Raw genomic sequence first — 12,967 nt, forward strand, 5'->3', positions numbered from 1 at the left:
GAGAATATGAGCGTACAGGATAGTAATTAAAATGTATGGGTATGGTGTATGGGTACTGACACTCACATAAAGTCATAATCCCGACATAAAGTTCATAATGATAAGACTTGATAATGTCTACCGGCTGCACGTGAACGCAACACGAAGTTACCTGAAACTAAAGGTGGGTGTCTCCTCCTCTCTCGACGCCGCGCCCCTTCACACTCTCACGGCATCATCCAGGAAGAAACCCCGGAGTGGAAACCGTCGAGCGGTGAATGAAAGGCTGCAGTCAGCTATAAAGAGGATTTTCAGGAGTTCCCACTCTCATATACTGCTGTTTGGACGGAGGCACAGTCAACATGCTGATTAAAGAATAGTGAGTATCTTTACTTTTGTCAGAAGAGGAAGCTGGCACTGTGGCTCCGCTGGTCGATACAACTTTTCTCAAATTATTAACTATTGTATCAGAAAGGAAGCCGAGATAAGACATTACAATTATGCTAGCTAAACTGCGGTGTTTGGCACATTTGTTGTGTCTCAAATGAGTTTCAGCACTTAGCTTGGTTGAGTGGTTTGGACTGTCGGAACTCTATAAACATTTATATGTATTTAAAGTTCATTTGGTTGTGTTAGAAAAAGTACATAACTACTCACTAGGTGGATTATTATGACAATTTGAGTAATTTCGGAACAGATAGATTGAGCTGTATATTTGAACCAGCGGTGTAGCTCCACCAAACGTTTAGGTTTGGTTGGCGCTGCTGGCTACCGAACTAGGTTTAATAACCTGCTGACTTTACACTGTAAATTGGTAGGGAGAGGGAGGCTGTGGGAGCGGCGACACAACATCCAAAGTTTAATTTCCATTGAATGAATTTGTTTTTGAGGTATTTTTACATGCCGAAGTGGAGAATTGCCCTCAATTGTTCAGAAGATATAATAAATCACATTTCATAAGGCATGCCCGTGAGATTAATACTAAAGCCGTTTAGAATTGGCAAATGTTTGAACAGAGTTTTGAACATCAGGGCTCAGGATCCTTGAATTTTATTTACATAGCCAGATATCACAAATTTGATTGAAAGTAAGAATGAGCCTTCTACATTCTTGTAAGTCAGGCAGTTTTATGACCGTCATATGCACATCATCGCTAGAACAACATTCAGTAGCATGCATGTCATCTGACCATGGTGCAAAGTACATTCAAAGGCTCGCCCATGGCAAATTATTATGCTTAGGATGATCAGTCCATGCATCAAAATGTGCTTCTCCTAAAATAAGATAGATTTACCCTTTTTCATGAGACATTGTGGCCAGAACTTGTCAACTGTGCAGTGTTTCTGTGTAAGAGTGCAGGAAAATGTATATCTTTTTCATCGCACCAGCCACTTCATGCCTGGAAGGGTCCTCTTTCATTCTGATCTGTTCTAATGAAATATTCAGGTCCTGCTAGACTGGCAACAGGTGGCGATTAATTGGCTATTGTATGGAGGCACACTAGAGAAGGATACACAGAACACACACAGACAGACGCATGCAGGGTTTCCACTACAGTTCCTGACCTATTTGTTCTCTCACATTGGCAGTCTTGATTGCAGGTTTATAATTTCCTCTTCCTGTTCTCGAAGTTCCTATGATAGTGGAATACTAGAAGAGAACTAACTCACTTCCCATCGCTATCACTATAAATCAGTCTTCAAAGCAGTGCTCTGACTGACTCATGGTGCTGCGTCTCCAGGTTTCAGACATTAGTAGTGTCGTTATGTCCGAACTGCCATGTCTATGTTGCCTAACAGTCACCAACTGATAATTTCTACTGGAGTTACACTGTAACATTGTGTTTCCCATCTCCCATATTTCTTATGTGTGATGAAATCAAACCTGCACCCTCTAAACTTAAGGTGCAGGTGTGTCCACACCTCTGATAGGTTAAAAGAGTAACCTCACATGTGAAGTTCAGTTGACTCACCACGAGGAGTACTCCCTGTATAATGTCTTCTGTTACTCTGGAGGGAGCTTAGCAAAGTAAAAATGAAATAAGGATGAACAATGAAAAGACACCATTGAGTTTGAGCATTATGGGAAATGTACACTGTTTTTGGAGCTTGAACCAGATGAGGAACTAAAATTGAGCATATCTCTGTGTCTGCCCATTCAATTTTCACCATTATTTTCTAAATCTCTCTCTTGTGAGTCCCTCAACATTATGCAAGTGCTATTCTGAATTGTCTTCTGGACATGTTGTGTGGGTTAATTGATGTGTTGAAATTACATAATCAGAGGACTGTTGTCTGAAAGTGAAACCTAAAGACAAACTGTTGGTATGTTGACTGCTGATAATATATCTCATCCTCTTGTAGGTCAGCAGTACAGTTCTCATTGTTTTATTGTCTGTTTTATCTCTGACTGGGATATCTGTGCAGTAATGAACGTCTCCTTCTTTTCTCTCTCTTGTAGCCGAATTGTCCTGCCCATTTCAGTGGAGGAGGTAAGGTCTCATTTTATCAGGAACAGTCAATTAACAACAACTAACATCAATGTAATGTCAGACTGTAAGTCAGACTTGCATAGTTCAGTGGTGAAGAGTGGAAACTGTGCTGGAATAGATATTGATTAGTTACCTTATATGATATATACCTAAACCTTATATAGGTAAGTGGATATATCTTTATACAGCATGTACAGTGTGCTTAGGTTTATATTTGACAATGATGATGTGGACATGTTAAAAGATGGTGTGTATTTAAACTATAAAATATACAATTTTCGGGCGCCCGGTTAGCTCAGTGGGTAGAGCTGGCGACCCATGTACTGAGGCTCTGACCTGCGGACCTTTGCTGCATGTCGTCCCCTCTCTCTACTCCCCTTCCCTGTCTGTCTTCAGCTGTATCTATCAAATAAAGGCAATAAAAGGCCAAAAAAATAACTCATATAACTAAAAAAAAAAAAATATATATATATATATATACGATTTATAATGTATAGTTATGTTTAGTATTATGGGGTTGTTGCACAGAGATTGTTTCTGAGTGTTCACTATTTGTCAGAGTGACGGCCTGTGGAAAGAAACTATTCTTGTGCCTGTCGTTTTTACGTACATTGCTCTGTAGCGTGAAGTTGGAACAGGTTGTATCCAGGGTGTGATGAGTCAGCATTGATTTTCCTGCAGTCCCGACTGTCTGTGAGGTCAGTCTTTGGACTCCCACTTTAGCTCCTGGGAGATTGTGGATCCCTGAAACCTGAAGCAGACACAGTGTTGTTGATGGACTCCTCCTGAACTCCACTGTCAGCTCCACAGTTATAAGCATGTTCAGCTCCAGGTTGTTCTGACAGCAGAACTGCACCAGTTATTCCACCCTAATGTCTGTATGCAGACTCATCACCATCCCGGATGAAGCTGATGAACGCTTTGTGTATGCCACAAATGGGTTCCTTCTGGGACGTCAGGGTTACCGACCTGTAGTCATTGAATCCTGTGGGTTTCTTGTGGACTGGGACTGTGTGTTTGAAGCAGGAGAGGACTTCACACAACTATACCACTAAATATATTTGGGTATCGGCTTTTATTATTTTTCACTCAGTAACTACTCTTTAGTTTTCCTCGGTAGAACGCTGTTTAAAATTCTCCAGGCTGCTGATCAACATATTTCCGTTATCACCATGCATCTGATCTCACTGCCTTTAGAGAAGATTAAAGGCAAAACAGAGCAGCAGGGATATTATACATACTACACTAAGTGGCTTCCGCTCAGTACACGATGTGCCCGATCATGTGTTGTTGGAGTTGGCCTCTTTCAGCACTGTCACTTTGGGCTGCCTTTAGATGCCCTTGCAGTTGAAACACTTAGTTATCAGGCCCAGAATGTGTTTAGCTGTGTTTAATCTACTATACCAGCAGCTTCAGCCTCCTAACCTTTTCCCTACAGTAGATTTGCTCTTTATGGAAGAACATTTTATTAACCTTCCCCATTGCACTTGTATGTAAACTCTTTCCTTTTCTATTACCTAAATGCTCTTGGCTCTTTCTACGTTTCAATCCAAATGTTCCATACAACAACATGCTCTTTGTTTTTCCATTGCTTAACACAAAGCAGAAGCCAGTATTTCACTGAGCCACGGAATCACAGTTTGCTGTATGACCGGCTTTCCCTCTGATCCCTTTAGTGTGAGGAATTAGCTGGATTGTTAGTTGAGTAACTGTCACAATTACAAGAGCTTGAGTTGTATCAAATCTGAAGGAAATGGGGGTGGGCACAGGCAATCAAGACGACTGTTTTTTGTTATGTAAGCTATGGAATTATATTGCATTTTGATTACTTTCGGTGAGTTTCAGGTAGATTCTTTATTATATATCCATGGTATTAAATGTACCTTTTTAAAAACATGACAATATGTAAATTTAGGTTGGTAGAGAAGCAAACCTTGTCTTATGTGTAATATTGTATAGAGATGACACAATTGATCAGTCACTAGTAATTTAATCAACAGTTGAAATAGTTAAAGGAATTATTTGACAATTTGGGAAATGCACCTCTTCGGAACGAGTCAGGCTAGTTGTTTCCCCATGTTTCCAGTCTTTGTGCTAAGCTAAGCTAATCAGATGCTGGCTACATCTCTTGGCAAAAAAACAAATAAGTGCATTTCACAAAATCGCTTAAGTTTTAGGTTTAATAAACAAACAAAACACAAGTTACACCTATTCATGTCAATATTTGTTGCTTTCTCAGTCTTCCATGATAATAAACTGTATATTCTGGGTTTCTGGTTTCTTAGTCAAAACAAGCAGGTCGAGCTCCAAAAACACTACATCATCCTACCCTTCCCATGATGCTACTTAATGGCATCTAGTATTAGACCAGACCTGTCTGGTAAAGGCCCATGTCCTCTAAACTCCACCCCAGTTTTAATTACTGGTGACATCATCAGGGTTAATTTTTCAAACTTAATTAAGCTTCTCCAGATCCACACAAGATATTATACGTTAAACTGTTATCACTGGCCCAGTAGTAATACTCATTAATGGAAAACTGAGCTTAGTATGTAAAATTGGTGGAGTGCTCTTTTGATTAAGTAACTAATAGATATATAATCTGTTCTGTTCACAGTCATCTGTAATGTAACAGAATACAGCTCATTCATTTTGTATTCACGTTTAGACTATATAATGACATTACACTTTCACTGTATTTAGTTACTATGCAGCTCTGCAGTTTGTGGACAATGGTGGCTTTAAATAAGTTTCAACAACACTTGGAAGATGCTGCTGCTCGGAGGGGTCAAATCATTCTGACGGTTACTCGCATGTGACTGAATAAGATTTTATCCCAGTGATTGTTGTTATTATGAAGCTATAAAACCACCACTCGCGGTCCACACCTTTGTCAGCAAACAGCATTATGTGAACCAACAGGTTCGCTTTTTATTGCCAAACTTGCCAAATGGAGCACTTCGCCTCAACATGTTTTTTTTCCAGTATTGATGACCACCTCCAGTCAAGTTGATGTTGTTTTTTAAAGCTGAATGTTGTGTTGCCGCCCCTGAGCAGCTCACAAAGGCCTGCATTACGTCTGCCTGTCCTTGTCAATGCGAAGACACGCTGGTTGTACACGACAAGTCACATTCCTGAGTTCCTACTCACAGTGGCGAGGCTGAGCATCCAAGGCTACCAAAATAGGTTACTAGCCTTAAGCAGCGCTCTGTCTTCGGGGAGAAGAGGGTTTGATTCAACTATAAAACCTTCGTCCAATTAAACTACAGATGGCAGCAGATTTGTAATCACTGCTCGCACTAACTGTCACTACATAAACATTTACTACTCATATTGAAGAGATGAAGATATATCTATTTCTGTACCACAAACTTCAGTGGACCAAAATGCAACCACAATGTGCATGTTTGACCATATCACTGGTTGTACTGGTTTTTCCTGTTTTTTTTTTTTTGTAGTCTGAACACATTTTAGCCACAATTTCAAGAAGGTTTTTTTGTGTGTGTGGCCCTGCTGACAGCACCAGAGATGTGAGTCACTCTTTCCAGTGTCACAACACTTTTGCCTGACTCAGGAAGGGTTTGAACTATGGGGGTTGGAGGAAGAAAGAAGAAGAGGAAGAGAGGGGGGAAAAAAACAAAGACAAAAGGCTTACTCTGCTGGTTTTCCCATGCTGAGGTCTGTGTCTGGGATACCTAGAGGGAAATGGTGAACTCGCAGTCATATACATGAATGGGTGACTGAAGTCATGACCGAATGATTGTCAGCTCAGGTCGTTGAACTCGTCTTTCCATTCTGTTGTCTCTCGAGTTATTATTGTATTATTTTCTTATTTAATTTTGCCAGTTATATAGCAGTGTAACTGTTAATTAATGTACTAATACCTAGGCACTATGGTGAAACACCCAACAGGAAGAAATCCTCTAAATCCCATTTTAGCTGCTCAGTGTGCTAGTTTGTCACAAGCCCCTACTTAAGTCTGTTAAATTAGTTTATCAAGTAGATCTGATGTTCTCAAGAAGAGTTTATTGGTCAAATGTGTGAAAATGTTGTGGTGGTTGTCAAACTGAAAAGTCAAAATGTCTGCTGTGGAAGAGGTCTATAACACAAACTGTCAGTAACAAGCATTCCTTCAACCAGAGAGGGACGCTTATCTCTAAAGGGCAATTCCTTCCAAACTCTCAGAATTGATGAGCTTTTGTCTGGAAATGTTCCTTTAATCCACCACATAAATGAATCTGCCATTTTGGCTCTGAAACACATAATTGAGGGTGAGAATATTGACTGAATTCATTCTAATTTAAATGTATCTGTAAACCACAATAACCATGCTCTCCTTTTCTGTCCCTCCAGTACCAAGTGGGTCAGCTGTATGCAGTAGCAGAGGCCAGCAAGAATGAGACGGGTGGAGGAGAAGGTGTGGAGGTGATTGTCAACGAGCCCTATGAGAAGGATGGAGAGAAGGGACAATACACCCACAAGATCTACCACCTGCAGAGGTAGGCAGCTCACAATTCAACAGCTACGTACTGCATACCACATACTATCTAGGAAGTAGCAGGAATACACAGAAAGGATTGTATCATTAAATGTGCACGTCAAAGGTCACCACAGTTGAACTCGAAGCGAAACATTTTGGCAGATTTTATCGTCCTGCGAGCAAATTCAGTGTGATTTTGCTGTGAAAGGTTTAAACGCTGTGTGACCAAGACCTTGGCAGAATGTCAGGTTGTACAGGGAGCATACTGTACTTACCCTCTATCAAACTGCAAACATCAAAGCACATTCTAGGATTATAGCGGAAATGCATTGATATGTTCCCTATGTTTCTGTAAGACTGTGTGTGAATACATTCAGCCACAAGAATAGTAGTTTATAGTTTTTTGTGATTGTGCATAGTTGTGTGACTGCATCAATGGCTGTTTGTGTCTCTGCAGTAAAGTGCCAGGTTTTATCCGGGTGATAGCGCCGAAAGGTTCTCTCGAAGTTCACGAGAAGGCCTGGAATGCATATCCTTACTGTCGAACCAGTTAGTCCCACCGCGTGCACACCCACACACACACCCCCACACACACCCCCCCCACACACCCACACACCCACACACACACACACACACCCACACACACACACACACACACACACACACACACACACACACACACACACACACAATTTCACAAATGAAAAGCTTGATGCTTGAAGTCTGGGTATTATCTAATTCCTTGTCTCTCCTTCTCTTTCGGATCCATCCTCTTTCCATCACGACCCACCTGTTCTTCTGACGCAGTCCTCACGGTAAGCGTTCCTTCACTTTGAGTTTCCAAATGAAGTTACATTTTCTACATATGTTTCGGAGTTGAACTATTTGTATTCCTATCGTATAGTGAGTAGAGTTAAACTGAATGAAGTGTTCAGTGAAACGTTTTGCAGTTAAGACAATGAAAGATGAGATGGTAACCATGTTAGACGAAAGGAGACACTGCAGTGACGACACACTGTGTGTGTGTGTGTGTGTGTGTGTGTGTGTGTGTGTGTGTGTGTGTGTGTGTGTGTGTGTGTGTGTGTGTGGGGGGGTGTGTGTGTGTGGGGGGGTGTGTGTGTGGGGGGGGGTGTGTGTGGGGGGGTGTGTGTGTGGGGGGGGTGTGTGTGTGGGGGGTGTGTGTGTGTGTGTGTGTGTGTGTGTGTGGGGGGGGTGTGTGGGGGGTGTGTGTGTGGGGGGTGTGTGTGTGTGTGGGGGGGTGGGGGTGTGTGTGCGCGCACACGCGCGCGCGCTAAGCTCACATACTGTTGCGTTTATGTGCGCAGATGAATCCACAGTGCCTTTTCACAAACTGTAATGCAATCACTTTGAGTGTGATGAGCACAACAATATGATTGTTGACTGACCCTATCCTGTATCTCTCCCATGTTTACAGAATGAATACATGAAAGACAAGTTCATGATAAAGATTGAGACGTGGCACAAGCCTGATATGGGGGATCAGGAAAATGTAAGTGAATGTGATCTGTCAACAGTGCTAACCAATTGTGGTCACACTCTACCCACCATATGCATTAGGCACATACATTATATGTATAGTTACAAATACAACTGAAGAGTTGGACTTACTGTAAGAAATAAGCATTTGCGTGACAATACATAATATCATATGAGTGAAAAGAAAGAAAATAGTATTTAATTATTTAATAAATAAATAAACAAATAAGGAAGTAACAAGAATTTAAAATGGTAATAAAAACAATAAAAAATAAGTATATACATATATAAATAATAATATTGACAGAGAGCTCATCTGTCTATATCAATAGACCAACTTAAACTAATGTGTGTTGTGTAAGCTGTCAGCCGATGCCTCATCCCAGACCAGCATTTGTAATTTTTCATACTGGGCTAAAAAGAAGACCATACTTGTTGGTAAGTGGGAGACTTTCTGACCTTTGGCCTCACTAATGTGTATAACTAAAAGTCCACTGGGCGAAGAAATGAGGAACAAAATGGCCAATCCTCGCTCTGTGCTAAAACACATTACAAAGTTCAGCTGAAGCTAATGTGATTAAATCCTCTCCTTGTGTTTGCTGGGACTCCTAATCTTAGATTTACAGCAATGACTGAATAACACCACCCCAACAATCACTAGTATGAATTGTCCTGCACTGGTCAAAGCTACTTTTTGTTGAACTGTACTTATAAACATGAAGTCTGATATGTGTTCCTTTACCAAGCAACTGATCTACACTTTGCCTCCCTGCAGGTACATGGACTGGACCAAAGCACATGGGAAAAAACTGAAGTAGTTAACATCGACATTGGGGACAGAAGTGTCATAAATGCAAATGTAAGGAAGAAAATTCTGCATGGTTTTTAGAAAGAAACCCAGGTTTTGGGTCTGATTCTACCCATCTGGTCCCAGTAATCCTTGAAACGATTTTACCATCAGCTTTGAGTGTTAACTGGTTGCATCAGCTTTGAGTGTTTACTGGTTGCATCAGCTTTGAGTGTTTACTGGTTGCATCAGCTTTGAGTGTTTACTGGTTGCATTCATTCTTTAGGACTACAAACCAGAATATGATCCAGCCATATTTAAGTCCAAGAAGACGGGTAGAGGACCTCTGGGACCTGACTGGAAGGTACTACATCTCCTGTGCCTCTTCACTGTGGCTCACTTTATTAAAGACATCAAATAATTGTGTTTACAGGCCTGCAGACTTTGTGTTTTTCATCAGTGCCTCTATGTATTTGCAGAAAGAACTCGCTAACAACCCCGACTGTCCACACATGTGTGCCTATAAGCTAGCCACTGTTGAATTCAAGATGCTGGGACTACAGGGCAAAGTGGAAGGCTTCATTCATAAGGTATAAAAAATTTTGTTCTACACCGCCAACAATTTTTTTTTTTTATAGGAGAAAATAAGATTTTTGATATATATTGCCTTCTGGTGGCCAATTTATGAAGTGTATTGTGCTTTGAGTTGAAGTACAATACAAGACATGTACTCCATATTACTTTTATATTTCTCCCTGTAACTGTTGTCTCCTTCTTTATCTTGTGCCCCCCCCGTCCAGGTGGAGAAGCGTTTGTTCACCCACTTCCACAGACAGCTGTTCTGCTGGCTGGACGGATGGATCGATCTGTCGATGGATGACATACGACGCATGGAGGAGGAGACGAAGAAGGAGCTCGATGAGGTGACTGAGCACAGTAGACTTTTACGCTGCACCCTTGTTACGGAGCAGATTATCTTAGTGTAGGGCTGCGCGATATGGCCTAAAAATGACAATTTTTACATTACATTTTTAAGTTTTAGGCTACATTCAGACTACTATCTTAATTTGAATAATCCAGCGTGAACAGGTCACAGTCTTGAGGTGACCTGCATGACGAATGTTTCTCTCGAGTGACATAAAAGTCACATGCATTCTGATGTAACTGTTCAAATCTAGGTCACACAGCAATTTTTTGGGATCACATATGAAAGTGTTTTCAAATCAGAATTGAATAGAATATATATATATATATATATATATATATATATATATATATATATATATATATATTTTTTTTTTTTTTTTTTTCAAACGATCTGAGTCACATGAGCAAAAACAATCTGGTGGAGTGAATAACACTGATTATCTGGTTATCATGGCTCCTGTCAGTGGGTGGGATATATCAGGCAGCAAGTGAACATCTTGTCCTCAAGTTGATGTGTCAGAAGCAGAAAAAAGGGCAGCTGTAGCTCAAACTAGATAGAAAAGAGTCAGAACACACAGTGCATCACAGTTTGTTGGTCTGGGGCTGCTGATCAGTGTATATAGCCCCAGATAAATATATATATATATATATATGTGCTCCACTACAACCCACATAAAAGGCTGGTGTGTGGATACAATCCAGATTATTTAACTAAATGGGAAGATTGAGAATTAATGTAATTTGATTTACTGGCACAGTCTATACTTGGTCATTATCAGCACCAGGATTATTGTCTACATAAACCAAACCGATGGGCCAATGTTTCACCTTGAGAATTAAGCATGAATACAACAAATGGGTGTCCATATAACTTAAAAAATAACTAAAACATTAACTATCTCGTTAAAACAAGAATTTCCCCATTATAATGAGAAACTGAGCCAATACTTTAGTCAGGGCTGCAATAAGTCAAAGCAGTCTTTGTAATATTTATCGTTGTCGTTCTGCCCCCAACAGCAACATTTGTGCTGAATACGAGAAATCAGGTATTTTTGTACACTCCTGAGTAACATGTGTCTCCATGTCCTAGATGAGGAAGAATGATGAAGTGAAAGGCCTGGCAGTCGACTAACCCAGTGAGTATTAAACTATTGTTTTGGTGAGATTTATTATTTGTAAATTCAAACTGGATTAATGCATCTTAACTCACTCTGTCTTCACCTCACTCTGATACAGGATGATTTAACTTCATTCAGCAGACTCAGACTCATCTCCTGGGACATTGGACCTAGAACAGCTTGATAGGCATAATCAAGAATACCACACCTCCATCCCAATAAAATTTGCTCTTAATAAGAGCTCATTATTGTAAAGCAGTTGTGTGTATTTGTGTACTACATTTGAATACAACAAATATAGCAGCTTTTAGGTTTTTTTTAAGAGACAAGTATGGGAATCAGTTTTGAAGCGTTCTTACTTATGTCTATTAGGTGCTCTTCAATTTTAAAACATCACAGGGAGGGTGTAGGTTGTCTCTGAAGAAACATTTCTGATTTCTGTTATCCTTTTTTTAGTGGAAGTTATTTGGGTTTTTGTTCTTTTTCTTGATTGTATATTTTCCAGTTCCCAGTGATTCATTGTTTACTTACCAGAGCAAGGCACATTTTCCACAGGTCTCGTGTCTTCTACATCTGCAAAAGCTCCAGAGTTACTGGGATCTTACAAGGTTTTTTAAATAATTGAATAAAATAAAATAGGCTTCTGTGCTTTTGAGAAAGTTCTGTTCATTTCTTGATCTCACAAAATGCATTTGTACCTATGTTTTGTCAAACTGGAAATTCCACCACCCTCCTGTGCTGTACAGTTTACATATGAGGTATTTACTTTGAAAAGACTCCATCAGGGACATGAAATATATTTTCAGCGTAGTCTGGTCTGAATGCACCTGCTGTTGGTCAGTTGGTCGGTTTAGTTTCCTACAAAGATGCCAGCTGCTGTTTTTATAGTAATCGTAATACCGGTATAGTAATTATATCATTGGGTTGAGGTTTTGAGTGTTGGTGATGATAATATGCAAGAAGAACTTGAACTCTGAGCAGATTTTAAAATGATGGACACATGAAGCAATTCTGTCTTGATAACTTTGAAAAGGTTTGGGCTACTATTGTAAGTCTTGTCCTGTGTTGAACCTGGATTTTAATGTAATGAGTTATATGATCGTGTAGCATATTAAAGACAATGTAATTGTTGCTTGCTTTGTGTGTATTTGTGCATTGTACTTCTGCTGGAAAACTATATAAGTGAGCAAATCTCCATCCACCTGTAGTTCTGCAGACTGGAAAAGACCCTATTGTGAGTTGAAGTCATGAATTCTCGCTTGAATCAGAAAAAATGTCCAGGATCCAAAATGCTCATATAAAGCCATGTTTTTTTCTGTTTTAGAAAATGTGGTGTATTTATGTAGTTGTGTTTTTTTCATGGGAGAATTAGTCTCTTTTAAGCAGACTTTATTAGTCTGAATATCAGCACTTTATTAAGTTTCAATCCTTCAGAATAAGAGCACATCCACAAGCGTTAACAGACTGAAACCGCCAAATTTCGCCCCCTTGTTTTTTTTCTCCTCAAGCTAACATGAATACGTAGCTGTGTTAAAAGCAAATGTTTCAGGTCAGGCATACAGAAAAATGTATAATAATTCAAGACCAAAGTGTTCACTATAAAATTCCTCGTTCTTTACAGACAAACTAACGTCATATGTGAAGGTATAGTCACAGAATATGGATGGATAAACAATATATTAGAGAAG

The 12,967-nt window shown here is 39.9% G+C and overlaps 1 protein-coding gene across 1 annotated transcript; it reads left to right on the forward strand.

Moving 5' to 3' along the window:
- Positions 1–194: 194 nt before the first annotated feature.
- On the forward strand, positions 195–12,410 carry LOC127363102 (phosphatidylinositol transfer protein alpha isoform). Its single transcript, XM_051399580.1, has 12 exons — positions 195–358; positions 2,440–2,470; positions 6,824–6,969; positions 7,408–7,499; positions 7,758–7,765; positions 8,386–8,460; positions 9,223–9,306; positions 9,521–9,598; positions 9,714–9,824; positions 10,035–10,157; positions 11,252–11,297; positions 11,398–12,410. Exons 1-11 carry the CDS (start codon positions 342–344, stop codon positions 11,291–11,293), a joined length of 807 nt encoding a protein of 268 aa, XP_051255540.1. The 5' UTR covers positions 195–341; the 3' UTR covers positions 11,294–11,297; positions 11,398–12,410.
- The last annotated feature ends 557 nt before the right edge of the window (positions 12,411–12,967 follow it).

The sequence above is a fragment of the Dicentrarchus labrax genome, unplaced genomic scaffold (assembly GCF_905237075.1).
Source record: "Dicentrarchus labrax unplaced genomic scaffold, dlabrax2021, whole genome shotgun sequence".
NCBI classification, from domain to species: Eukaryota; Metazoa; Chordata; class Actinopteri; family Moronidae; genus Dicentrarchus; species Dicentrarchus labrax.